Source organism: Varanus komodoensis, unplaced genomic scaffold, assembly GCF_004798865.1.
Source record: "Varanus komodoensis strain SLA01 unplaced genomic scaffold, ASM479886v1 scaffold27, whole genome shotgun sequence".
Taxonomy (NCBI): Eukaryota; Metazoa; Chordata; class Lepidosauria; order Squamata; family Varanidae; genus Varanus; species Varanus komodoensis.
Genome location: NW_025335701.1, coordinates 12,575,563 through 12,602,431, shown reverse-complemented (window position 1 = coordinate 12,602,431; position 26,869 = coordinate 12,575,563). Strand labels below are relative to the sequence as shown.

Sequence of the window (26,869 nt, the reverse complement as noted above, 5' to 3'; positions counted from 1 at the left end):
CCTCAACACCAGATCCGAGACGGTCTCTGTCAGCTCAGATAGGGAGACTGCTGGGCAGAAAGGTGCACGGTATACCAATAGAATCCCCAATCTGTCTCGTTCGCCCAACACCAAGTAGAACATATAAGAATTATTTCTGTGTTCTCAAAGCATGGGAGCATGCCATGTTTACAACCTTGAATGCAAGTGTGAAGAGCACACAGCCACACAAAATATTCACACATTGTTGAACAAGTGCTTACATCGATCTGTGCAAAATGTCCTAGTTCAATTCCTAGTGCTTTTTTTTTTTTAAAAGTGCGAATAGACAATGTACTTTAGTGCTAATTTGCATCAAGTAATGCAGGTGGGCACACGAATGCGGGTGCGTATTCATGGTAACATTCACGTGCATGCATACACTGAAAAGCATTTGTGTATCTGCAAACCGGCACACACGGGCGGAGGGGGATTTTGGGCAGCTTTCATTTTCAGAAGCTGTTTCTTCTGCACAATTTTCCTGTCCTCACAAAATGAACAGTGATGACATGTGAGCACAAATCAGGAAGAGGCAAACAATGAGCTGACGTTTGGGAAATCTTGCCAATCCCTACCGGAGCGTGGGCTGTTTTCTTGAATTTTGATTAGTTCCCCCCCCCCCATTCTTAAAAGGCTGACATGCTTCTTTTCAGGCTTAGATACAGGCAGTAAGAACTTTAAGCTAAATTATGCAGGGATTTGGATGTTCCTGGTATTGAGGCTCCACTTTTGTGCTTTCGGTCCTGACCACCCCTCCAAAGTGGAGTTTGGCTGTTGTACTGAAATCGGTTCAACGTCCCCAATCTATGCAGTGATTGCAGACAAAATGGTAGCAGAGGGCAGGGGAAGAAAGGCGAGCTATTACGGGCATGAGACACCTCCCCTTCATCCCCTACAACACCCTGATTCTTGCTTGCTTGTTTCCTTTTGGAGCCTTCTGCAGGCATGTTTCAGTTCAGAAAGCTTACTGGCTTTCACTTTTACATTTCCTCTTACCCCACTTTGGGCAATATCCCGTAGGACAGGAAAACTGAAGGTTTTCTTACTATCAAAGACTGGAAAAACAAGCTAGCTGTGTATGCCCCAGTGGTGAAGCTAACCAGTTATAAACCAATTATATGAATATGTCCTGTCAAAGAATTTAATGCAAAAATGAAATCTTACTATGAGAAATTTAACTAATGATTATGAAAACGGAATATCTAAAAATACTATCAGTAATTTTTACTCTGACACTGAAGCTATGAGATTATCTGCAGTTAGTTTTAAAAATTAGATTAATCTGTATGAGAAACTTGATCAAGAATTGAATGACTTGAACGTGAGTAGAGCAGACAGAAACTTTCACTTTTCGTGAATTTGTTATATACTGAAATTATATGGTATATGTGTGTAATATCCTTGGTATCCTTTTAACTGTATGTTTTTCTTTCTCTCCTGTGTATCTTGCTTCATTTTTATTAAAACAAATCAATAAAATTAAATAAATATCCTGTAGGGCACTGAAAGTAGCTCGGAAGGCTGAAATCCTGTCCCCTCTCGGAGCTCTGTATTACAACACAGGGCGATACGAAGATGCGCTGAAGGTTTACAGGGAAGCTGCCACGCTGCAGCCCTCCAACAAGGAGACACGGCTGGCCCTGGTGAGTGTGTGGACCCGAGCCCACATTTTAGCAGTCCAGTAGACTTTAGGTTTGCATAGTTGTTTGTGCTTGCAGGCAACTTTGGAAGGAGTGTAAAATAAAACCTGTGAACTATCACTGGGCCAGGGAGAAGAGGATTTGGATATGCTGGTAGAGTCCCCAGAATTCCCTTCCACAAGAACCACCACTGTGGATGGCTTCCAAAGAGGAACAGACAGATTCCAGGAGGAGAAGGCGGCCAGTGGCTGACTCTGCACTGCCTCCAGTATCGGAGGCAGTGTGCCTGTGCACACCTATTGCTGGGGAACATGGGTGGGAGGGTACTGTTGCATTCATGTCCTAATTGTGGGTTACCCACAAGCAGTTGCTTAGCACCTGCGTGAAGGGAATGCTGGACTAGATGGGTCCTTGGCCTTGATCTAGCACGTTCTTATGTTTTTATGGTGCCTTCTGGTCATGCTGGGCTGAAGCTTCTGTCCCCAGCTTGCATGGGAGAGTGCCAGGTTATGTGAAGCTGGCCTCGAGGCTTGTAAGCCGCCCCGAGGCTTCGGCGAATGGGGCGGCATAAAAATGTTTTAATAAATAAATAAATTTGAAAGACTTGCCTACTCCCATGTAAACCTGCCAGGTATTAATGTCACCATCTGACTCTGGGGACTTCCACCCTCTGATGGTGTGGATATGAGAGAAAGGGCCTTATGACTGGGGAACCCTTATCCAGAGAGGTTGGTGTCTCCATGCTGGCTTGCGAACCAGCCATCTTAAGCTGTTGTGATCACACAGGCTGCCCATCTGCATTCTTCACAGCTGAGCAAGAAGACCACACTCAGGCCAGGATGCTTTTGTTTGATCTTGCTCTTTGTAGGCTCAGGTTTTGGCCATGATGGGACAAACCAAGGAAGCAGAACAAATGACCAGTCATATTGTGATGGAGGAGGCCGAGTGCCTCGAATGCTACCGCCTTTTGTCAGCCATCTACAGCAAGCAGGAGAACTACAACAAGGTAGAGGGGCTGCTGTGGTGGGGATGCTCTCGGTCTGAGCCCTTGCTTAGGAAGCGCATCCTTGTGTGACCTTCTCTGAGTGAAAAAAGTGCATTTCAACGGGTGTGGAAACGGGCCACTGGTTCCCGTATGTGCTATGGCTATGAGCAATATAGAAATGTAGTAGTAGCAACAACCACCACCACCATCATCCCCATCAGAGAAACACCTTCCCACTCCAAGGGCTCAGCATTCTCTGGGTACCTAGCAAAGCCTTCAAGATACGAGGCTCAGGTCTGAGAACTGTTTGCAGAAGGGAGTTGGCGGAAGAGGATTTCTCTGTCATGAGCTAGGCATCCCCTCCCAAACGAGACAGGCACTTTAGCAATTATTTAAAGTGTCTTTATTCCATACAGAAGCAACGTACACCAGGTGGAATGTTGACCCCTCGCTCTCCCCGCTTCACCCAAAGCTTTGCTTATGAACCCTTTGGGGCCGGTCTCTGGAGGGAGGTGTGCTGTGGAAGCAGGCACGCAGATGTTCTTCCCATTGAGCCCCTGATTGGTCCTGCCAGCAAGTGCGTCGGGTCCTTGCGTCCGCGTCTCCAGGGGTGTCAAGTTCTCCTACGAACCCCTCCCCAGCCTGTTCTCCACTGGCTTCTTTCCCACAATCAGGAGTGAGGGTTCTCAGTGGTTGTCCTTGAAGCGCTTTGATCCAGAGCTGTCTCAGGCTGGCTCACTGGGAGAGTTCGGGCAGCCGGGACCTCGCTAGTCTCAACAGCTCCAATATCAGAGTGAGAACTCTGAGCCACGGCTGGGTCAGCTATCCACTCCCCCTCCTCCGGGTCTGAGCCGCCATTCCCTCCGAAGCCCTCTGTCTCTCGTGCGTGCCTGAGAATCTCATCCGAGCGCGTGCACATGACACTGTCCTTTCTCCCCAGCATTCCCTGACAGTCTCTCCCAGGGGCCTAGAGGACCCTCCTGAGTCAGGTGTCCTCTGTTGGTGGGAGCTTTGCCCATGGAAGGCAACTTTGCCCTATTCGGAGCAATTCATTCCTCCCTTCCTCGGAAGCCCCCTGCATAGCTCATCCCATTGGAGAGGGGTCTCTGTGCAGGAGATGCTTGAGGGAAGGTATAGGGGATTTCAAGGGGGAACAGGAGCTCAGCAATTTTCCATCTTCCAACTTCCGTCTGTGAGTGGTGCTTCTGGTTGAATCCACAGCTAAAATACAACTTCTGTGGCCACTATGAGTATGGTGAATTAGTGATGCAAAATGCTTTATTTTGTATCGATACTGCTGAGTACAGGACTCAAGGGGTTCTGATAATTAAATGTGGGGATTTTTTTACTGTTGAATTGATTTTGTGCTAGAGAGGTATTTTTCATAGTGGTAAAAAGGGCAAGAAAAGGGAGCTGCCAAGCACTGGCAGAACATTATGAAAGACCTGAAAACTAATTTTCTCTGTAGCAGCAAAACCCAGCCCTCTGAGGAGTGTACTTGCATCGTACACCTCATTGTCTCATTCGCACATTGTAAGTGTCCTCCTAAAAGGTGTATGTATCAGTCCTTGGAGCAACCGTTCATACGTTGTGGGAGTTTCCGAAACATCTCTGTGTCTGTGTGTTGTGTGTGTGTAAACAGGCGCTGGAAGCCATAGACAAAGCTCTACAGCTGAAACCAAAGGATCCTAAAGTCATATCAGAGCTCTTTTTCACGAAAGGAAATCAGCTAAGAGAACAAAATCACCTGGACAAAGCTTTTGAGGTAAAGGAGAGTAAAAGGAAGACAGCATTAAAAATCACGTTGTTTAACACAGTGGTATGGTGGGCAGAGCCAAAATGCCAGGACCTTTTTATTAGGATGCTCTTACCACTAACTACTAAGCCTTAGCAAACTTGTAGAAGCTGCAGAAAAATTGAGAAACCACCAAATGAGGGGCTTTTGGAGGAAAGGGAATTGGTTTGGGGCATTCAGGATTTGGACTGGATTTGGCTGTGCCCTGAAGCTTGGTGCTTCTTACAAAACCTAAATCACGTATTTCATAAGTGTCACACACTGCTCTTCCTGTTGCTTGGTATGTATTCAGATTAGCAAATGCAGCTGAGGACTGTGATGTGACGGGCTGCCCAGAGGGCGCCTCAGAAACCTCTTCCCTCCAGTTTGGTGCACTGTCACCTCTGCCTGCTTAACTTGGTGGGGGAGTAGCCCAAGAGACCGATCAGCTTTGAATCTTTCCTGCACACTTATTTCCCTAATTATGTATCTATTTTAGTGATGATTCTGAAGTTTCCAATTCCTTGGCTTTGAACGGGAACTTTCAGAGTCCTTCTGGCTGGGGCACCTAAGATCATGAAGTTCTTTGAGAACATACTAGGAGTGGTCACAAGCCGGTGCAGTACCTAAGAGTGTTTGACTAAAACTCATTAAGCTCATTGGTGATGTTGGGCCAGGCATTCAATGGCAGCCTAACCTACCTCTGGAAAAAAAATGGAAAGAAGGAAGCCTAGGTGAGCTGCCTTGGGTTCCTTGCAAGAATAAGGTGGGCAGGATATAAATGTAATGAGGTGGCAGCATTAGTAGTTCTACTAGTTCAGAGAGGGAGATCAGAATCGTTCCTCTCCAGGCTTTTCCAACTATAGCTTCCAATATAATGTTGGATAACAATCCCATAGGCCCTAAGCAGCTGGTCAATGGTCAGAGTTATAGTCCAGATCACATCCAGAGACCTAAGTTTGAAAACAGATGCTTTATACCTCCATTAAGGGATGCAGCACAGGCACAAGCACTCTGACCATTAGTGTTTGCTTTCCTGTCAATTTAGAGCTATAAAGTGGCTGTAGACTTCAACCCAGAACAAGCACAAGCCTGGATGAATATGGGAGGAATTGAGCATATCAAGGTAAGAAGAGTCATAACTTTATTTTATTGTTTATAAAAACGTGTATGTACCACCTTTCAGCCCTCACAAGGGCTCAATGCAATTTGCAACCCTAAACATACATTCTTAAACAATGGAACTGAAGAGATTTTTTTTAAAAAAATAGAACAAGAATGGAGAAACAGTGGTGCAACTAAGATATTTTAGATTTGATTGTCTTTATCAGTCCTTTAGATGATCGCCCCAGGAAGCACACCACAATTTAAAGCTTCCCCCTACAATTCCATGTAACTTTACACTTGCTCTCTATATTTCCAATATATTTGAAGTATAACATTAGCAAAACTGTTTGCCAACCCTGATAAGATCATATCCTAATGATGTGCAGGTTTGCATTTTTAACTTTCTTACATCCTTCCACCTTCGTGACTGCAGGTGGAGCTTGCTTCTGCTGCCCGGCAGCCTCCCTACCTGCTTCTCTCTGGGCAGTCCCTTGGAAGGTGCCTGGACTTCGGCTGCAGCACCAGGGGAGCAGGCTGCCTTCGGGCGCCTGGGGGGTTTCAAAGTAGCTGCTCCTGAAGAAGCAGCTCCTTGTTCAGCTTCACAGTAGAGAGGGAGCTGCTCTGGAGACACGTTTGTGTTTGCAAGCAGGGGTCCTACCTTCCAGAAGTGGGTGATTAAATCAGCAGCTTTTTTGTCAAATACGGAATATCATAGAATCAAAGAATAGTAGAGTTGGAAGGGGCCATGGAAGCCATCGAGTCCAACCTCCTGCTGTTGCAGGACTCCAAGTTACACCATCCCAATCAGATGGCTGTCCATTCTTTTTGAATGTCGCTAGTGTGGGAGAACCCATCACCTCTCTAGGCTGCTGGTTCCACTGCACCTTTGTAAAAGATTGCACAAGAAAAAACATATTAAAAGCATAGTATGACACCATTTCTGCACATAGCACTGTTCCCCACCCACCCCCCAAATTTGCAAATATAGCCACCCTATTTTTTTTCCAAATGGAATCTGCATGCAGGCTCAACTTGTTGCTGGCTGAATAAGCACCATCTGGGGGAAACAGAACAGACTCCACAGAGCTGAACTGGAAACACCCTTTTTCACCCTGCAAATGGAATTCTCCTACATCATAAGAACAGTCGCTTCCCATTCATGCCTGTTTGGACAATAACATGTTTTTCAGAGACCTTCCTCTGGGTATCTCTACCAAATGAACTTGGCCAATAAGGAAAGACTTTTTCCAGTGGTGGCACCCTAGTTGCGCAATACCCCAGACATACTCAGCAGTTGCCTACAGGGTGGTTCTTCATTATTTTTATTTTCTCAGTCTCTATTTTCCTTCAGTTTTTAAAAATGTTCTTGTTTAGATCTTTGTCCTGCTGCTAGATCTAACCTTGCTTTTAACTTGTGTTTATTCTGGCTTGGACTGAGGGGTTTTCTATCACATTTTACCATCTTTACTACAATGTATTATTTTGCTCAAAGAGCTTCAACTAATGGGTGGAATAGAAATATAATAAAATCAAGATATACAATGATGCTGTTGGGGATTGTATTTCAGCAAATGAGATTATGCAACTGACGTTTATTTCCCTTCACCCCACCTCTTTTCACAGGGTAACTATATCGCTGCACGTAGCTATTATAAGAAAGCTTTGCATCTGGTTCCAAACAGTAAGCTGCTGAAAGAGAATCTGGCTAAATTGGATCGCTTGGAGAAGCGGCTACAGGAAGTTCAAGAAGGAGGATAACGGGGACAGCCAGAGTTTGTGTATCTCCTGGAGATGAGTGAATACTGTGGAAGCCATGGTTAACCCTCAAGACAGAAGCAAAAGAGCCACGGTTGCAGGGGTGACCCCAAATCAGGTGTACGTGGGGATCCATAAAAGAATGGCATACAGGCGAATCTCGCTTGAGTCACCAAAGCTCTGGGAGTCCTGCTCTTTTTTCTTGATGTGCTGTAGAATGGGCAAAAGCCTACTTTTGATCCAGGTTTTGTTTGGGTGTGCATCTGTTCTGTTAGTGCTCACAGGGGGAATCGCTTCTGTTGTGTCCAAATCTCTCTCTCTCAACACCATATGAAATGAAACTCATGCACTAGGATGATTGTTGGAAGGAAAGTGATGGCCTGATTTAGTAAGGACCGGTCCCCATTTTCAGTCATGCTAAAGGAAATATTGTACCATGGATTACAGGACTCCTGAAGCTGGTCCCCTGATTGGTCGCAGAGATGGTGGCTGCAGCTTATTAGGAAAGGAGGAAAGAGGCAATAGTCCCTCTCAGGTAGTAATTCCTGGGCAATAATTGTCCATTGTCCTAGGAACAGGCTGGTGCAGCTATCTGCAGCTGCATAGTGATCATGAGGGTGATTCGAGAAGGAAACCAGTTCATATGAACCAGTTCCTTTCATGTGACAGTTTACAGTCAAGTTATCACAGCAATTATGGGAATTTAGACCACTGTTCTCATTCAGGAAAAACGAGATTGCTGTTTTTGTGAAGAATGGAAGCTTGAATGAATTGGACGAAAAGGGGCATTTCTTAAACACAGCTCAGCTTGTATCACACCTACTGCTGGGGGTGTGGTGGTGTTACAATTGCTCCTGGAGATTTTTCCAAGTGTCTGCAGAGCTGTTCGGTTTATAAGGTCTGGGAAGTGAGTGAAGGAAAGCTTGTTGAAAACTCTTTGCCCTGCTTCTCTCATGAATACAAAACCCAGCCCTTTTCCAGTGAAGAAAGTTCATATTGCAGAATGGATTTTTTTAAACTTTTGAGTGTCATTGAACATAAAATGTTACATATTTCACTTTTCCTTGTATAGGTCAAAGTTAGGGGATGCTTTTTACGTCAGGAATGGTAGCTAAACTTGAGATTACTGATCTTATTTGTATGAAGCTGGAGAAGGCAGTAACCACAGAAGGGGAATGTGTGTGAGTTACCCCATTGTTCTTCATGGTCACTGTGCATCACACATACGGGCTCTGCACAGATGGCCACTTGGAAACGACAGGTACAGGTAGGCAATATTGCTCAAGCAATCAGGCACCTCAGAGCCCAGCAGATCATTCTGTTCCCTTGGGCTTGCTCCACTGGCTGAATACATTTGAGCCCTGCTACAATCAGGATCCCTTAAGCTCATTAAAGACCTCACATATAATGTACATTGTGATGTTCCTTGCACATCGGCTTATCTGCACAGGCTGGCAAAGGGCTTCTCTGCGTGGAGCATACAATCCAGCGCTTTACCGAGGCTCCTTCTTCTGCTTTCTTTGTGGGAGGATTAGTGAGTCCTTTACATCTGGTTCCCCCCCAAGGGCTTTCCCCTCCGCCTTTCTAGATGTTCCATTACACAACACCAAGTGCAGGTGCCCTATAGAGTAGAATTGTGAAGATACGGAAAATTTGTGTAGCAAATATGGCACTGTCTAGGAAGATACCAGCCTTTCCACTCCCTAAAAAAACCCTGCAAGAATAGCTGGGAAGCTGAGGACCTGAGGCCCTGCGAGGGTGCCGGCAGCAGCAGAAGGCCCGGCTGACTTGAGTGAGGAGTGATCACGAGTACATAATAAAGTCTCTGAGGAGGAAGAGCCCCAGGGGTGAAGGAAGCGTTGCAAAGTGACTGCAGTCTGCTTGGAGTCCTGCATCAGCAGGGGGTTGGACCTGATGGCCTTCATGGCCCCTTCCAGCTCTTCTATGATTCAGTGAACCCTCTTCCAGAAGTTGCAGCTGTGTAATCAAGCTTGTTCCTACCACTCGTTAGGCAATGCACCACCAAAGGTAGCGAATAGGGGGCTCGTTTATGATAGTATGCACATAGCCATTCCATAAACACCTTGTTTGCTGCCAAGCGACTGAGAATTTTTCTCCTGCTCTTTCAGAATCTTGGTAAATACTTTCCATGACTTGGCAGGCCAATATACCTATCCGCTATTGCTATAGAAGGGCAGTTTCTGGATAAATTTGAAATGCCTCAGGCCATTAAGAATGTCAGAGAAGTGTGAATTGATTGATGGGGAACTTGGAATTAGATTGTACTGAGGCTGTAGGCTTGAGCAAGTCATTACACATTAGCCTCAGTTCCCCATCTGCAAAATGGGTACAGTAGATACTCATAAGTATGTTGCAGGACACTCCAAAAATTAAAGATGCTGCATAAAGCAGAGGTGATAGCATGCCAAAAGATGCAGAAACAGCTTTAAATATTGTACGGGAAATAGCACTTCTGTTTCAGTCCTTAACTTTCAAGATGGGGCAGTGCAGAAAAGTCTGGTTGTAGTTGTGGGGCCAGACATCCCTAGAAGCAGGTAGAGTATCATTTCCTGCACAAACTGGAGGGGCTGGGATGACACAACAAGAAGGGCATAATGAGTGAATGGTGAAATGTTCTTCCACTGAAGTGAGGGAAGATTTCAGAGTGATAATCGAAATGCATTTCCCAAGTGACAATCAGGGCCATCGGCAATCTAGGTAACCCCAGGTGTCTGAAGTAAGAAAGGGAGAGCAAGACAGAGAGGAGAGCGTACAATAATGTGTGTGGGAGGGTGTGTGTGTGTGCAAGAGATCATCTATTTGCACTAATGATCTTGAAGTTACTTGTTTCAGCTTTTTTGTTTTGATTTTGGTGCAATGGGACTTGTAGTGCTGAAGCAGAGAAACATGGTCCCAAAGGGATGCCTCCATGTTGCTGTGGGGACGTACCCCCCTCAGCCCAATCCTCCACTCTTCGGCATTTTACATTCAGGGTTCTCCCCTAACCTTTGTCCCACTGGTTGTAATGGGAACCAGCTGGTCAGCTGCTTTCCAGTGAACTTAGGATTTTGGCCTTAAACACAGCTAAGTCCCGTTGAAAACAATGGAACAAGTTAATTCCATAAGCCAAGGTTGGCGGAAGGTAGATCTCTACATAGTTTGGACTCCAGCTCTCCAAAGTCCCTGCCAATATGGTCCATGCTCAGGAAAGCTGGGATTTGAAATCCAAAACATCTGGAGGTCTATTTTCTGTTGAATTGAACATACGTTCTACTGCTTTCAATCAGACTTGGTTGCAATTAATCTTACCTGCATCTGAGCCACAGTCCTTTGGCGATCTACAATGCCACAAATTGCAACTCTGTCATCATTGAGCATTAACATATTTATTAATGTCAAACTAAGTCAGAGTAGATATTCCTGAAAGCTGTTATTTTTTATACAGCTTTGAAACTTAATTGCAACCTATCTGAGGACAGAAAAGAGAAAATATTAATTTATATTAGATTTGGAAAAACTGGGTAAACTAGATTATTATTTATAATTCTACATATCAGGTTCATTGATTCAGAATGTGGACATTGAATTTATTTTTTATTTTTTGTAAGTCAAAGAAAATAAATGTATTTTCTTAAAACAATGGTTTCTGGGAAATCTGCCTTTGAACTGAGTTGATAACATGTTTTCTACTGTTACAACGATAAAGCCATCCCGCCTTGGCATGGTTACCACTTTTCCCAACATGCGAATAGAGTCATTGATCATCTACATATATTTATCCACTCAAATACACTTTTACTTTTATTAGGCATTGGGAGAACACTGCAGAATGCAGTCCCATCAAGAAATACATAAACCAGGCTGGCCAGGGAGCAGTTATAGACCTGGCAAAGTTTACACCTGGGCACAGTCAGAAATACTTCTTGACATCAGTTGTGACTTCAAGAAAAAAACCCTATACCTTTGAACTGAGAGAGCGCATTTGAAGTGTTTCCTGAGAAAGACAATCAGGCACTCTTCATACTAACCTTTTTTGTTACAAATGTTGACTTGCAAGGTTGGGGAGTGTAAATCCTTCATTCTTGCTTGCTCACAGCAGGTTTGTATAGGGTTTAGAATCACCCCAGAGACAAAATGACCCCCTTCCCTCAGGCACACAGCATCCACATGTGAATAATTTTGCAGTCAAGGGGAGGTGGAAGTGGATGGCGCCGCCACCCCACCAAATCCAGAATAAGCTTCCTTTTGCATCTGACTTCCAGCCACAGTTGTGGCACCCATGGCACTTGTTTTTTTGCACAAGCAAACAGTTGGATTCAGACCTGTGGGGCAGCTTTAGTAATACAAAGTTATCCAAAGTTTATGGCATTCCTGGAGAAAAGGGATGGGAAGAAAAAATCCTCAAAATAGATTTAGGGCTATGCTTCTTTTCTGCTTCCACTTCTGTATTTTATATCCTAAACCCTTGCCAACGGATGCAGGACTAATGTTCTGTGTGCTGTATGGTTTTGCATTGATTGCATTTTACCAAATTATACACATGCAAAAGAACCGCATGCAACTTTTCAATCTTGGGAATGGTTCCTTGTCTGTTTGGCTCAAAGCTTTTGCTAGAAACATGGTTAAGGGATGATTCATAGTGATCTAATTACATTATAATTTGTTCCTCACCCACTTTCACTGTACTAATGGAACATGGTAATTGGCAATAAAATCGATCTTGTTCCTGCAGTTTTAAGGAAGCCCTTTCCTCCACCATGCTTCGTAGACTAAATGCAGCTATAAATACTTTGGTTCTTTCTCTGCTATTCCCATGTATTTAGCTTGCATGACATGTATTGCAAACACCATTTTTGTATTACAAGAAAAAAACAAGCATTGCTGGAGAGCTTTCTGCATAATTTTTGTTGTTTTGTAAGCTAACCTGCACAGATAGACATCAGCCAGATCCAAAATGAAGGGCTGATGTTGAGGAGACAGGATAATGCTTCAAGATGTAGAGGTTATAAATTTCAGTCTCATCAAATAACAAGCTAAAATTAAACTTAATGGAATGAGAGCTCAGTTTACCTGCTTTGTAATCAAGCTAGAATTACATTTTCATTTAAATAGGGAGATAAGTTGTTATGAGAAAATAATGTTGCTCCAGTCTGGGTATTTCTTGCAAACAGATTCTTAAAGAGCTCATTTCATTCATTCCAAAGGAGCAGCTATTTTTGCAGACATAAAGGAACAATGTATGTTGAAAGATTCTATTGACTTGCCTGTATTTGTATGAGCTCTAGGGAGCTAAAGTGATTTGTCAGAACAAAAAAAAAAAAAATCATCTGTGATAGTGGTACAGGCATCCTCTGAGTGCTTGCTCTTGTGTACAGGCAAATGTGCAGCCCAGGGCAGTTCTTGGATTTCTCCTGCACTTTGTCTCCCGATGATCTACACTAGCATTTAAGTTTATACTTCATCCGTTTTTGAGATCCCTAGAGCACTACATTTCTCAAGCCAGTCAGTGCAGCATGCATAAGATCTCATCATTATGGTAATATCAAAACAAGTGAACATTGTAAAACCAATTTTGCCAGAATCCGTAGTGAGGCACAAAAGGAACATGATGTTGCAGATAATGTGGGCTAAGCTAACGCCACTTTTTGGAAAGCTGTCATCTGTATGCAGCCCTTAAGAGCCTGCCAAAGCCCTTGCACACCTTGATCCTTGTTTGCAGTTACACTGTGCATTTGGCTTATTGCTCACCTGCTTTTCATCTGTGAAAACCTAGCCCTGAAGGGCTTTTTGCCTTAGGGGATGTGCAATAGTTAGCAGCCTGCTTTCACATACAGGTTATAACAAGCAGCAACATGAAAACTTGCTTTGGCTGTTAATAGTGTTTGAGAAGTGTTGACGCCCGATGCTGGTAATCTCTGAAAATATGTGCTGAACTTCCTTGTGATGTTTATATGGATTTGCTGAAAACTCTTCTGTCAAGAACGCTTTGGGTTGTGGTCTGTGGCTTCTCTGAACATACACACTTCTCTTTGCTGAAACTGGATGCCAGTAATCAACTTCACAAAGCAGAAGTTAAATCGCATTGGTGTAGTGTTTCTCTTGCTTTGCCTTCATCACTTTTGCCTTTCTGAGTTTAAACTATTGGTTTTGTTCAATAAATTAAATGCACAATTTAGCAGCGGGATGTATTTCGGAAGTAACAGACTTGAGAGGTCCTTTATTTTCATTGTCAAATTATGGATGAATTTTTCCTACAAAAGTTATGATCAAAGAAAACTTTGAACAAAGCAGATGTATATAAATTGATATTTTATATAAAAATGATAAATGTGTCTGAGTTTATTCTGCCTGGCTGCTCTTGCATGAGCCTATATAGTTGAATTTTCCATTTAGTGTGTTTGGGAGGGGCATCTAGTTAGCTCGATCCACATTTAACCCCTCTTCTGGACCACAGACATAACAAGAAAATAATCCTAAATAAAATCCTAATAAGGCCAGTGAAAAGGAGCTGGTGAATCTCGCAAGGGGAGCAGTCTACACAAAAGGGGGCACTAGTTTCTTTTTTAAAGCCCTGCTTCTCATAAAGGCCAACTTGACCCCAGGAAGTGGTAGCATTTCAGGAGGATCCTTATGAACATAATTCATGGCAAGGCACAACATGCACGAAAAACTACCACAAATTTAGGGTTGCATACTGTTCAGGTAACATACAAACATGTCTAACAATAAATGTGATGCACAGTACAGGCGGTTCTTTAAAGGAATTGGCACAGAGAATGTGTGTAGTTCCACATTACCAGAAGTCACAGGACTTCTGAAAAGAATCTTCCTCCTGAACTGAGAACTTGTGTGTACCCCGTGTCTTTATTCTTACAACTCCCTGCTTGAGCAAACTCTTCCCACATACTTAAAGTATCCCTCCTTCTCTTGAGAGCTCTAGAGCAATATTATGATTGGCTAGCTATGGTTTTCCTAGTTGTAATGTATGGCTGTGAGAGTTTGACCATAAGGAAGGCTGAGCGCCGACGAACTGGTGCCTTTGAATTGTGGTGTTGGAGAAGACTCCTGAGAGTCCCTTGGACTGCGAAGAGATCAAATCAGTCAATCCTAAAGGAACTCAACCCTGACTGCTCGTTAGAAGGTCAGGTACTAAAGCGGAAGCTCAAATACTCTGGCCACCTAATGAGAAGGAAGAACTCATTGGAAAAGGCCCTGAGAACAATTGAAGGCAAAAGGAGAAGGGAATGGCAGAGGTCGAGGTGGCTGGATGGAGTCACTGGGATGGTGTGTGTGGGCTCAGGTGGACTCAAGGGATGGTGGAGGACAGGAGAGTCTGAAGGAATGTTCATGGGGTCGCAAAGAGTCAGGCACGACTTTGCAGCTGAACAACAAGAGCAGCCTTTCTCAACCTGGTGCCCTCCAGATATGGGAGTTGTAGTCCAACATATCTAGAAAACAAATTCATTCTTGCTCTTTTGCAACATAAAGAATGTGAAATAGGAAAAGGGCAGGAGAACTGCCTCTCATCAGTGGACCACAATAGTAGTTTTTAAAGTTGCTGGGCGCACACCCATTGGAGGCAGTGCACCCCCAGAAAGCTGCTCAGCAAACAATGCACAGTTGAAAAGCTGGTGGGTCCCATGGGTGGGCTGCATCACCTCTCCTTTGAGCGAGTGCATCCTTCAGGACTCGGCGCTTCTCACCCCTGTCCAGACTTGAATCCAGCTACTTGTTCCTGCCAACCACCTTTGCTGCACTGCTGGATTTCTGATCATAGGCAATGCAGAAAAATGCTCCAATCGTTATCGTAGAGACATTAGGGCCTTCCCAAAGGGATGGGGGAGTTACATCAAACGCTACCAAGTCACCTCACAGAAGCAGTCATGGGGCTGGAAGGGCCATTTACATTGCTGAGCCCAATCCGCTGGCTCAGTGCAGAAACCCAGTTCAATGCATCCTCAATCAACGACTGACCAGTCTCTGCCGTGATAACTCCAGCAACATTCCAGCAGCTCCTTAAGCAGATGCGTCCATCATCCAACTTTCCCTTCCTATAACTAGTCTGTTATTTTCTGTCCTACATTTTCGGATGGTAACAGGTTCAGCCCCTCTTGTGTGTGACAACCCTTCAGGCATTTGAAAAGAGTTGCTTCAAATGCATCTGAATCTGTCAACATGTTATAAAACCAAAGACAAATCTGCAGCAAGTCTTTGCCCTTCAGGGATACCTCTGATCTTTTGTGAGCTTGCTCGAGTCCCATTTTTCAGCATACCTGGTTATGCGTTCAATTTATATCCCACCATGCTTCTATCCCACAAGGCCAGCTACCTGCCCTTTACAGCTGGTCTCCCTTCAAGCACTATGATGCAGGGCCTGTTTCACTTCAGCAAGATGGCCGCCTCAGGTACCTTCAGGCCACAAACTGAGACACCGCAGGGCAGACTATTTCACTTGATCCCTAATACAAATAAAGAACATGGCAAAACTCATTGTCAGGGAAAAGGACTCCAGGCCTTGAAGACCCTCCAGCCATTCTCAGGAAGAGAGAATGGGAACATATCAAGTGATGTATGTAAAAAAAAAGCAGTTCCAACCTGCTTTCAGTAACTGGGACATTCTGGCAAATGGCATGAGTCCTAGGTTGTCATTGCAAATCACTTCGAGCAGCAGATTTCCTTGGAAAAGAGCATTAAGGAAGTGTGATTTACTCATAGACCAAATAAAAGGGTAAGAAAAAAAACCCAATTTACATAAAATGTGCACATGCAGATAGATACATAGGTACAAGTTTAGAAACAATGAGAATCCTTATATTTTGTTTCTATACAGTCTAATATCCAAACTCTCTGGGTGGTTCACAATAAGAATAAAAACCACAAAAATAGTGAGATAGTATAAAACACTAATATCCAAACTTCAAAACTATTTGAGCAGTTAAAATAATTTCAGTTATTTTAAACAGAGATACAAGACATCTCATCCTATGCATTATGGAGGATGCAATACTGACATTTATGACAATTATTGCATGGGTAACATACATAAAGTTTATGTATGTATGGGTAACATACATAAACATACATAAAACAGATCAAAGTCTTGGACAATTGATATCATGATGACAATGATGAATTTCCTTCTCCTTCTCCCTCCCCTGTTCAGTGGCATTTACTTCTTTGTGCCTTTAGTAAAAGGTAAAGGTAAAGGTTTCCCCTTGACATTAAGTCCAGTCATGCCTGACTCTAGGGGGCAGTGCTCATCTCTGTTTCCTAGCCGAGGGAGCCAGCATTTGTCCGCAGACAGTCTCCGTGGTCACGTGGCCGACATGACTAAACACCGAAGTGCACGGAACGCTGTTACCTGCCCACTGAAGTGGTACCTTTTTCTCTACTTGCTTTTGCATGCTTTCAGACTGCAAGGTTGGCAGGAGCTGGGATGGAGCGACGGGAACTCACCCCGTTGTGCAGATCCGAACCGGTGACCTTTCGATCAACCAGCCCAGCAGCACAGCAGTTTAAACCACTGCGCCACCTGCATCCCTTTAGTACTGCAGCCTAAAAAATATCTCCCAGGCCTCTTGCTTCTCCTTTTCCATTGATGTTACAGGAGGAAAGAGCTACCTGGAAGCATGTGGAGGAGCTGTGGCCTTGCATTCAGAAGGTCTCCAGGTCCAAACTGTAGCATTTCCAGGTAAGGCTGGAAAAAATCCGGCCTGAAGCTCTGGAGAGCTGTTTCTACGCAGTGCTCATTCCGCTGGACTAGCTACCTGGAGCACAGCCACAACCCCTGTGCTAAGTCATGCGGGGCAAGGAGAGATGGGCACAAGACCCCCTTGCCGCCTTCTTGTGGGGTTTTCTACATAAGACATTTATTGTGTGATTATCATTCCCTACGTACAAATTTTTCTAGGTTCTTTACATCACATCGGGATCTTCCCCTTCCACAACTAGCCAGCACTTTCAGAGAGCTTTTTTAATTGCAGGAAAAATGCATTATCCAGCTCTCAAAGCAAAAGGAAGCACAATTTTCCCTTGTGTTGTTGTACTATTCTATTGTACCACACCGCCACCTAAAGGTTATGCATAGGAAAAGAAACACTCCTCAGAGCTCAATTCAGTCACCTGCAGAAAAGCAGATAACAGTGAAAAACTTTGATGTAGCTTATAACTTTTGGGCTTCTACTGCCTTCCTCCTCAATTAGGAGTAAGTGTGTTACTATCTCCCTCCCTAGTTCAGTCACTCTCTTCTCCCAGCTGCCTAGTGTAGAGCTTTGTGTAGCTCCATAGAAATTAATAGAGCACTTCAGTTCCAGGAGAGGAAGTAGGCTTCCCCAAAGTATCTGAGAACATACAATTTAGTCAGGTGCTTAGGATTCTGTTAGGGATCTGTAGCCCCGCCCCTTTGAAAACTACAATTCCCAGAATTCCCTTCAAAGGATTTTGGTTTAAAGGTTCAGGTTTGAGGGCGTAAAGGAGCTTGGGTTTGGTGTGTGGACCTGTTCTGAAGTGAATGAATTTCTGCTGTAGGGCTTTGGGTGTGAAAAAGACAACGTTAGTAACCATCCTTTTTCTGGCCAAATGCATTTGGCTAAAGTGGGGCCATTTTTAAGCCTCTAGTTGCATAGTTGATTCTACTCTTTTCTAATTCCCCATTTCCTGGATGAAAGGCTGATTTAGCATCGTACGCGCCATGGAGCTATCACTGTGGCTCTTCTTCTCTGGATGTTTCTTCAGTCAGTATGGTGAGTACATTTAACACAAAACTGGTCTGCTGCGTTGCGTTTTTCCAGGCCTGGACAGTGGGCTTAGTGGGTCATTTGGGGTGCTTTCTCAAACCTGGAAATGCAGGCCAAGACTGCTGGGCAGCAGCTGGGGTGAGGCTGATCTAATGCTATAGTCATCTGGATTACTACTGTCTGGAGTAGGCAAAGCTTTCTGGTTTTCACGAAAACCTTCCATGCTAGTGCAGCTTGATGCTAAAAACTAGACTGTCTAAAAGGCCTTTCACAACTCTGCAGAGATAAAAGGAGTTGACTCTTCCAAGTTGTAATTGAGGCCACAAAATTATCCATGTTTACCCTGGAGTGAGCCTTATTAAACATAGAAGATATTTCAGAGTAAACATGCATGGTGAGTGTATGTTTGTATGGTCTTTTTAAGGTTGCTTTGGGTTGCCAATCCTTGCCCTGCTTTTAGAAACTAAGCAAGTCAGAAGGGGTCACTTGGGCTATCTAGTCTGACCCCTGGCTCCATTCATGACTTGCCTACCACGTGCGTGTCCAGCCTATCCTTGAATACCCAAGTTTGCTTCTGTGCCTTTAAGCACCAATTGATTTAGCAGAAATTAAGGAGGTCCTTGACTGCCTATCCTTTTAGTTCCATCTCAGTTCACCTGTTAATATTTTGGATGAATGGGTACTATGGAAAACTCAACAGCAAGGCCAAGCAAAGTTGTTGTTGTCCTAAATGCGAATCTATGAAAAAAAAAATATCCATCACATTAGGAATTAGTTCAGACTGCCCAGTGACACAGGGAGCCATAGCATATGATATTCCTACCTTTTTATTTGCCTGTGTGTGTGTATGGGCAGCCACCCGGCCTGGCTTTGAAGGCACACTCTATTTTCCCTTCATGGCTGTTTCTCTGTCAGGGCCGGCCCTACCCTTGGGTAGAATGGGTGGGGGGGGGGGGGGGGGGGGTCACCTTGGGCAGCAGATTCTGGAGGGCAACATTCCACTGTTCTTTGCCCATTGAAGACAGAGCTTGGAGGCCAACTGCCCTGGTCTGCCCCCCAAACTCACCTCCTGCCTCAGGAGAAGAAGGAGACTGTTTCACAGTCAGTATCAAAGTGAGATCCAGCTGGCCACTGTACATGAACCACAAAGGAGGTGCTATTTTGGCCTTGGCCTCAGGCAGGGAAATACCTCAAGTCAGCCCTGTTCTCTGCATCCAGTAATATGACCAAGTGCAGCTTTAAAGCAAACATGCAAATGCTCACAGGTGCAGGGCTTTAAGAGGCTCAAGCAGCCCTGGAAGCAGGCCATCTGGAAAGTGCTCCATCACTTTTTCTGAGTGTATGGCTGGGAAAAATTAAAGAAACACAGATGATATCCCTATGAGAGCCTTCTTTGGCCTGAACTGCTTTGGCCTCCTATAATCTAGACATGAAACGGTTGCCCCTGGTTCAGAGAAACCAAACTTGTAGTGCTCTTTTGCAAAGTCAGCAGTTTGGAGTTTCCTGGCTTGTTTTGTTTCTTATGTACACTGAGGTTAATGGGGATTGCCTTTCTTTATTGATGCTCATGTAAGTCAAATCTATCCAGTTTCATAAGCAGAAACAGGAGGCAAAAACATCTTGCAAGTGAGCTGACATCTATCCCAATTTTCAGAGGTGCATGAGAGATGGATGAGGACCGCCTGAGAATGACCTGACCTAGTCATGCACTGAATGGAGCTATTTCTTCATATGCTAGCATGATTGCTGATTCAGCCAGCCTGACATGACTAGCATCCATTTCTAAAGTGAATTCTGTGGGACATTATCTCAGGAAAATGAGAGGTTGGAAGTTTAGCCTGAATTCACATGGATGTCCATTAACACAGAACAGTTTCTCCAACCTGGTTCCCTGCAGAAATCTTGGACTACAATTCCCACCATTCCCTGTTAGCACAGTTAATGGATGTGCTGGGTAGGGATATGGGAATATTCGTTCAACACATCTGGAGGGAGCCAGGTTGGGGAATGCAGTCTTATGCACAACTGGGGAATGGACACTTTGGTTTTATAGCAGACACGGAGGCAGCTACAAATGCCTGCAGAGCTTAAAGTGGAATATGAAGTCTCCTAGAACAGTGTAAGGCAAGTCATGACAGTTCTGGTGATATTAGCATTTTATCAGGGAAATGTTTGTGGATGCAAGGCTAAGAGGTTGGCTAAAACTCCTGTTTGGTCCCAGTTTTCCCACAGAGGGATATTATGTTTTGCAGCCACCTGCAGTTCAGGATCAGACACAACTAGAGGTGCAGAAGAATTGCAGCCTCTGTCTTCCCAGGAGAGGACCGGGGAGCCTGTCAACCTTACTGCTTCTAGCTCACTGGGCCTGGAGAAACTGAACTTGGGTAACGCTTCCTTTGCTTTGATTGTCCCTTCTAATTGGACAGCTGCAAAATGCTAGTGATGTTTTCTAACTTTGCAAATGACAAGAGGCAATACCTTCTATCATCCACCTTTTTGAGAGGTTAATTTGCTTGTTTTGTACAAAAAAATTACATTATTGTAATTATATGCATATGTAATTAAGGATATACAGTTTTGTGCACTTCTTTTACCCTACAGAAGAAATGAGCCCTGGATATTTTCTGCACTTGAAAATGTCCCTATTTCTGACCCACAGTTGGAAGTTGGTTGCCCTAGGCTGCACTCTCATTTGTCAGGAGGCATACCATGGGCTTTGTCAATGTTAATCCTACTTTGAGTAGACCCATTAAATGAGTGGGAATTAAGTTTCAATTGGGTACCACCCTAATGATAACCTCATTTCTTCTGCATTCAAAAGCGAACACATCTGTGTGTAAAGTTTCTTGAACATCTGTGAGTATTCATTTTCGGCAGATTTGTTCTGTGTTCCCAGCCTGTCTAAGAAATCCACTCAGTTGTAGGAAGGCACACTTCGAAAGCAAGCACACGCGTGCACGTGCATTGGCAGTGGAGGTCACTCGGCAGCTGGGCTGGAACTGGTTTATTTTCCCTGCTTGTGCTTTGTCCGGAGGGAGCGCAGCTGGGGCTGCTTGCGTCATGCTTGGAATGAGTAAGAAGGCTTGGCAGGTAGTGACTGGAGAGAGCAGCCGTCAGACTTCCTTGCCCTGCATTGGTTTCTCCAGCATTCCAGAACCTGGGAAACTGCAGCTGCTTTGACTGTCAGATCCCCAGCTTGCAGGGCCAGCAGCTGGGGGTCCTGGGAGGTGCAGTCCAAAACATCTGGATGTGAGGGAAGACTGTCTCTTCTAACTAGGGTGGCTCTTCCGCATCTCAAGCAGATGCAGTTTTCCCCATTGCTGTTATCTAGCCCCTTTAGGTCAGGGATTGGCAACGTGTGGTTGTCCCGATGTTGTGGAGTGTCTTGCCATTGCATAAGCTGGCCAGGACTAACGGGAGTTGCAAGCCAACCACGGCTGCCAGGCCACAAGGTGCCCACCCTGTTTTAAGTAGAGGTGCTGGGGACTGATCCAGGGTGGTGGTGGTGGTGCTGGGTTGCGAAGTTGTGCCCAGCCCGTCGCGACCCCATGGACAACATTCCTCCAGGCCTTCCCGTCCTCCACCAGCCCCCAGAGTCCACTTAAGCTCACATGCAAAGCACAGGCCCTACTGCTTTGCTGCTGCCCTTCTCAAGGCGCCATAGAAAGAATGCATTAAGATGCAGGTATGGCAAAGGGCTTGACGTGGGTACAGTTGAGGTAAAAGCCGAAAGGACAATCTGGTTTCTTTACTCTTCCCTTGAACTATGGTAGAGGCATCCTTCCCACATAGTCTAAAATCCTCCAGAGCAGAGACCTGTATCTTCTTCTTCTTTCTGTTAATTGACTCAGGAGCTTTTTGGGAGATCGTAGTACATCACCCTTAACCGCCTATTATAGTCCAGTCCTAATTATCTTCAATTGGAAGGAAGGCCCTCTGATTTCCACTGGGTCTGTTCACATGTAGAAGAGCAGAGAGTTGCAGCCTCAGGATCTCAGTTTGTTTTCCATGATTGTGCATCTTGCAGGAGTGAAATGTGGAGTCCCTTCTCTGGAACTGGGGAGCCAGGAGGATTATTGGCCCTATGAATTCTTTTCAAGAATTGTTGGAGGGAGGACGGCTGTTCCTGGTGGACAACCATGGCAGGTCTGTGCTGAGATGTGCTTGTCGGAATTAGGTGCTATAGGCCAGATGAGCTGTTTGAACTCTGGACACTCACCCCAGGTCACCTGCTCCACTGTTCATCCAGCCATGGAAATGAATAATGCAACAGCTCATGCAGCATGAATAAGTACACATTAACAGAAGTTACTTATTGTTGTTTCTGGCAAGGATATACCATGCCTACAAATTGGTATCGTAGTTCTGTAATGTGCCAGAGTGTTCAGTAGCCGACTTAATCAAGGGGGACAGCAAAGACATTTCTGCCCTGAAAGCACCATCTTGCCATGATCTGGCCCACCATGTTCTCTTGGAGCGAATGTTTCCCCAACCCTCCAGCACATGCAGAGTTTCATTGTAGGGGTCTTGCAACAGGGTAAGCGTGGGCCCTCCGTGGTCCTCCAGATGCTGTTTTACAACTTCCATTGGCCTTAGTCAACATAATTCTGGTAATGTCCAAAATAGATTACTGTAATGTGCTCTATGTGGGGCTGCCCTTGAAGCCAGTCCATTAATTAGAATTGGTACGGAATAGGGCTACTCGGTTGGCGATGGGAGCCTCTAGAGCGGCCCACATAACACCTATAATGAAAGATCTTCATTGGTTACCGATTGTGGTTTGGGCCCAATTCAAGGTGCTTGTCTTGACATATAAAGCCCTAAACGGCTGAGACCCCAGTTATCTTAGGGAGCACCTGCACCCGTATGTGCTACCCGGCCTTTGAGATCTACACAGGGGCCCTCCTGTGTGAGCCATCCCTTGAGGAGGTGAGAGGGCTGGCCGCTAGGAGGAGGGCCTTTTCTGCAGCTGCTCCCCACATCTGGAATGCTCTCCCCAAGGAGGGTCACTTGGTACCTTCCTTGCGTTCTTTTCATCACCAGGCAAAGACCTTCCTTTTTAAAAAATATTTTAATAACTAATTGCCATAGACCTTTGTTGTGTATGTTTTACTGTGTTTTATCGGTTCAATGTGTAATATGTTATGTTTGTATTATGTCTTATGGTGTTTTTATCTTGTGTTGCGAGCCACCCAGAGGTGCTGTGGTACAATTGGGTGGCATACGACTGTTTTAAATAAACATTGTATTGTTTATTTAAAACATTTATTTAAAACATCGTTTTACATAAAAATGTTTTAAACTCATTGCGAGGGATGGGGAGAATGGTGGACTAAACCACCTGGAAGGCATCGGACTTGGGCCCTCCCGCAGCATGCACGGTCCTCTTCGTTAAAATATATTGGAATTGCAGCAACATCTGACCTTGATGCTGCTTGTGCAATTTCAGAGCTCTATGCACTCCAGCACAGCCACCCGCAGCTGAGTACCCTCCAGATATTTTGGACTACAAATTCCACTGTCCCCAGCCAGCATGGCCGTTGACTGTGGATGACTGGACTTGCATTCCAACACAGCTGAAGTAGAGAGTACCAAGTTGAGGAAGGCTTTCTGGGATGCTTCTTTTGGAGCTCAGTTGCAGCATCCCTCACAGCTGATTTATATATTCAGAAGCCTCCATGTGATACAGGCACTTTGAAGAATCTGCAGCTTCATCTCTTTTTGATTCCTCCCCAACATAATCTCCTTGCACACAGAAAGCTAGCTTATCAGGGAGAAATCTAGTGGCAAAGCAGGTGGGCTCAAATTCCAAAAATGCCAGTGTAGGGTAGCCGGAAGCTCTTTCTGTCGGTAACTCTGCTTTAGGAGAGGTGTGGTGGCCTTTAAAACCGGGAGAAACCACATGTGAAAGCTGGGGAAACACCACATGTGGGAAAGGGGCCATCACCGCCTGGAGAATCCTGGTGGGACTGATGCCAGGGCCTTGCCCTTGATCCGGAGGCTTCAAGTGGGCGGGCTGCCGTGTGATGGCCACTGCAGGCAGCGGTGCAGAGCGGTTCTTGAGGAGCTTGGCTTTCGGTTTCTCCCTCCTGCCTCTAAATAGGTATCCATCAAGTTGGGCCATTCCCACTTCTGCGGAGGCAGCTTGATCCGCGACGATGTGGTGGTTACCGCGGCTCACTGCGTCGTGGACCTGGACCTGTGAGTAGTGCGAAACGCTCCTGTGGAAGGAGCATGCAGTGACTTCAGCAGGCCTGTTCAATGGGCTGCCATGCAGGTGGGCCAGACTGCCCACCTGGGAAAGGTGGCAGCAGGTGGCAAAACCGCTTGCATGAGTAATTCCTGGAGGAAAGGGCAGAGCTGGGTGTTGGAGCACCGAGGGAGGACCAGGGTTCAATCCCAGACAGGCATTTCCAGGAAGGGCGGGCAGAACCTGCCTGAGACCCTGATGAGTCGCTTTCCCACTTGTTGGACTGACCCGTACTTCTGCTGGTGTCAGCTGCGTTACATGCTTAGCTCCAACAGGTTCATCCTAGCAGGGCTGCTACTTTCAAGATGCATCTTTGGATTCTTATGGACAAATTATGTCTTTGCTGCTGCTTATTTTGGATGGCAGCAAATCTCCAGGTTCCCTGGGACCTTTCCCGGGTGTGCTGCATTGGATGATTCGATAGGAAATATTAAACTGATGGCCATCATGAAAAGATCCATGGACTAAGCCATGTTCCCCTCCCCCCCCGCCGCCCCTTGACATCACCCTTTTTCTGGCAGTAAAGTGGTGAAGAATTTGATTGTGACGGCTGGGGAATACAGCCTTGGAACAATGGATGATGAAGAACAGAACATCCCTGTCTCGAAAATAATTGTCCATCCTGCGTTTGACAGATTTGGATATATGGATTCAGATATAGCACTCCTATATCTGAATCACAGAATTAAATATGGTAAGTAGAAGATTTGCTCAGTAATGGTTGCACCAGAGAAAGGTGGTATTTGGGTACCTGTGATCTTTTTACCATCTGTACCTCATAATGTTGTCTACTTTAAAAAAAATAATCCCACTCTTCAATGCTAAAGATGCCTCCTGGAGAGCTTACAACAACCAATACAAAGCCCCCCCCCCCCCGTGCAAAATCTACCTGCCTAGAGGCATTCCTGGCACAATCAGATCAAGAGAGAGATTCTTTTCGCTGTTTCATGGCTATCCCATACCATGCAATCTGGGGCATCTTGTAAGAAGCAGGGATGTTGTCATACAGCCTCCACCATCTTGGTGCTCAGCATCATGGCTGAGGATGATGGGAGATGCCATCCAGTACTTCAGGAGGGGGCCAGGCCAGGGAGTCTGTCCTGGCCTCAGGTGTCCTTGTTGATGTATCAGGTTACCTGCTGGTGAATTGTGGAATCCCAGAGTGGGAAGGGATCAGTGAGATCACTGGGCACAACCTCCTGCTCTGTCCTGGGTTCCCTTCCACCCAGAGCAGATGTTCGACAGGAGCTCTGTGATCCCTTACTGTGGAAACACGCAGAAGGAGGATTCTGCCAGGTTCAAGGGAAACTCTGGCTTCTGAATTCTATCAAGTTCTTTCCCCTGCAAGTTCTGGTAGTTGCTTTTGTCTTAGCTTGCTGGTAAGCCTCACCTAGCACAGATCCCTGCAGGGGAGAAGGGGCACCAAAAGCTCTTGAAGGTGTGCCCTCCAGAGGCATTGGGCCTGATGCTTTCCAGAGCCTTCAGCGTGGCAGTGCTGGGATTTGTAGCCCTGCCTATTTGGAGAGCACCAATTGAGGAAGGCCATCCTGTGTGAAGGAAAGTTTCCTGACACTTTATGGGCGATATTAGATAGGCCACCTTTGTATAGATGCTCCTGTCTGTGTTTCAAACTAGCACTGGAAAACTGAGACATGTCATGTTCAGTGTGAGAAGCTGGACTCTTGGTCCATCCACCCCAGTATTGTCATTTTCATGGCTTTACATGGTCCCTCTCCCTCATCCTTCCATCTGGAGACACTGATTGAACCTGGACATTCTGGGTGCAAAGCTGGTGATCTGCCCCTAATCTCTGGTTCCTACTCATTGTAGGAGACATTCAGAGGAATGCTATGCACTTAATACTTGGCTTTGCTCACTTTCCCTTCCTCAGGAAATGAAGTGCAGCCGATCTGTCTTCCACACAAAGGGGAGCTATTTGAAGCGGGGACACTGTGTGTGGTGAGCGGATGGGGCCGGGTCTCTGAAGGTAAGTCAGAACAGCATTTGGAAGAGGGAAAGGATGGTGTTGGTGGAGGGGTTCACTTTAGCTTGCTAGAATTGGAACAATAATAAAGATTGCCACCCTTTGCAAGTTTAGGCAGAAGAAAGGTCTGTAGTCCCATGCCCCAGCTGGGAATTGCAGGCTGTTTTTTCTATCTAAACTTGTTCAGGACTGTGCTTTTAAACATTTTATTAACATCATAAGAATTCCATAGTCTGTCTCTCCCTCTCCCTCTCCCTCTCCCTCTCCCTCTCCCTCTCCCTCACTCACACACACACACACACACACAATTTAAGATCAATTTCATCAATAAAGGCTCTGTCTTTCAATAAACCAACCTTCCTTCCTTCCTTCCTTCCTTCCTTCCTTCCTTCCATCCATAACTCTCACCATTGTTTGTTAATGAGTGTTAAGTGCTGCATCTTCAACTCTGAAAGGCTGCCCAACAATGACAGCAGGAATTAGATAACTGTACCTTGACTGTACCTTGCTCTGCATTCTGACTGGTGATGCTAAATGGAAAAGCAAGGTGGGGGTGTGCACATAAGACTGAAAGCAATGCAAGAGAGCAAGCTTAGATGGGCACATGGTGGGCTGCTGGC

General features: G+C 45.3%; 2 protein-coding genes across 4 annotated transcripts in view; both read left to right on the top strand.

Annotated features, from left to right (window-relative positions):
- Positions 1 to 13,566, top strand: part of TMTC1 (transmembrane O-mannosyltransferase targeting cadherins 1) — a 182,237-nt gene extending 168,671 nt beyond the window's left edge. For all 3 annotated transcript variants that reach the window (XM_044434084.1, XM_044434083.1, XM_044434082.1), the window contains 5 exons: positions 1,517 to 1,661; positions 2,527 to 2,664; positions 4,286 to 4,408; positions 5,466 to 5,543; positions 7,148 to 13,566. In XM_044434084.1, coding sequence (XP_044290019.1) covers positions 1,517 to 1,661; positions 2,527 to 2,664; positions 4,286 to 4,408; positions 5,466 to 5,543; positions 7,148 to 7,282 — 619 coding nt within the window. In that variant the 3' untranslated portion in view covers positions 7,283 to 13,566. The remainder of the gene's footprint in view (positions 1 to 1,516; positions 1,662 to 2,526; positions 2,665 to 4,285; positions 4,409 to 5,465; positions 5,544 to 7,147) is intronic.
- A 2,075-nt stretch (positions 13,567 to 15,641) lies between these two features.
- Positions 15,642 to 26,869, top strand: part of OVCH1 (ovochymase 1) — a 47,071-nt gene continuing 35,843 nt past the window's right edge. The window contains exons 1-6 of the mRNA XM_044433938.1: positions 15,642 to 15,684; positions 16,887 to 16,970; positions 22,043 to 22,161; positions 24,119 to 24,216; positions 24,787 to 24,959; positions 26,157 to 26,252. Coding sequence (XP_044289873.1) covers positions 15,642 to 15,684; positions 16,887 to 16,970; positions 22,043 to 22,161; positions 24,119 to 24,216; positions 24,787 to 24,959; positions 26,157 to 26,252 — 613 coding nt within the window. The remainder of the gene's footprint in view (positions 15,685 to 16,886; positions 16,971 to 22,042; positions 22,162 to 24,118; positions 24,217 to 24,786; positions 24,960 to 26,156; positions 26,253 to 26,869) is intronic.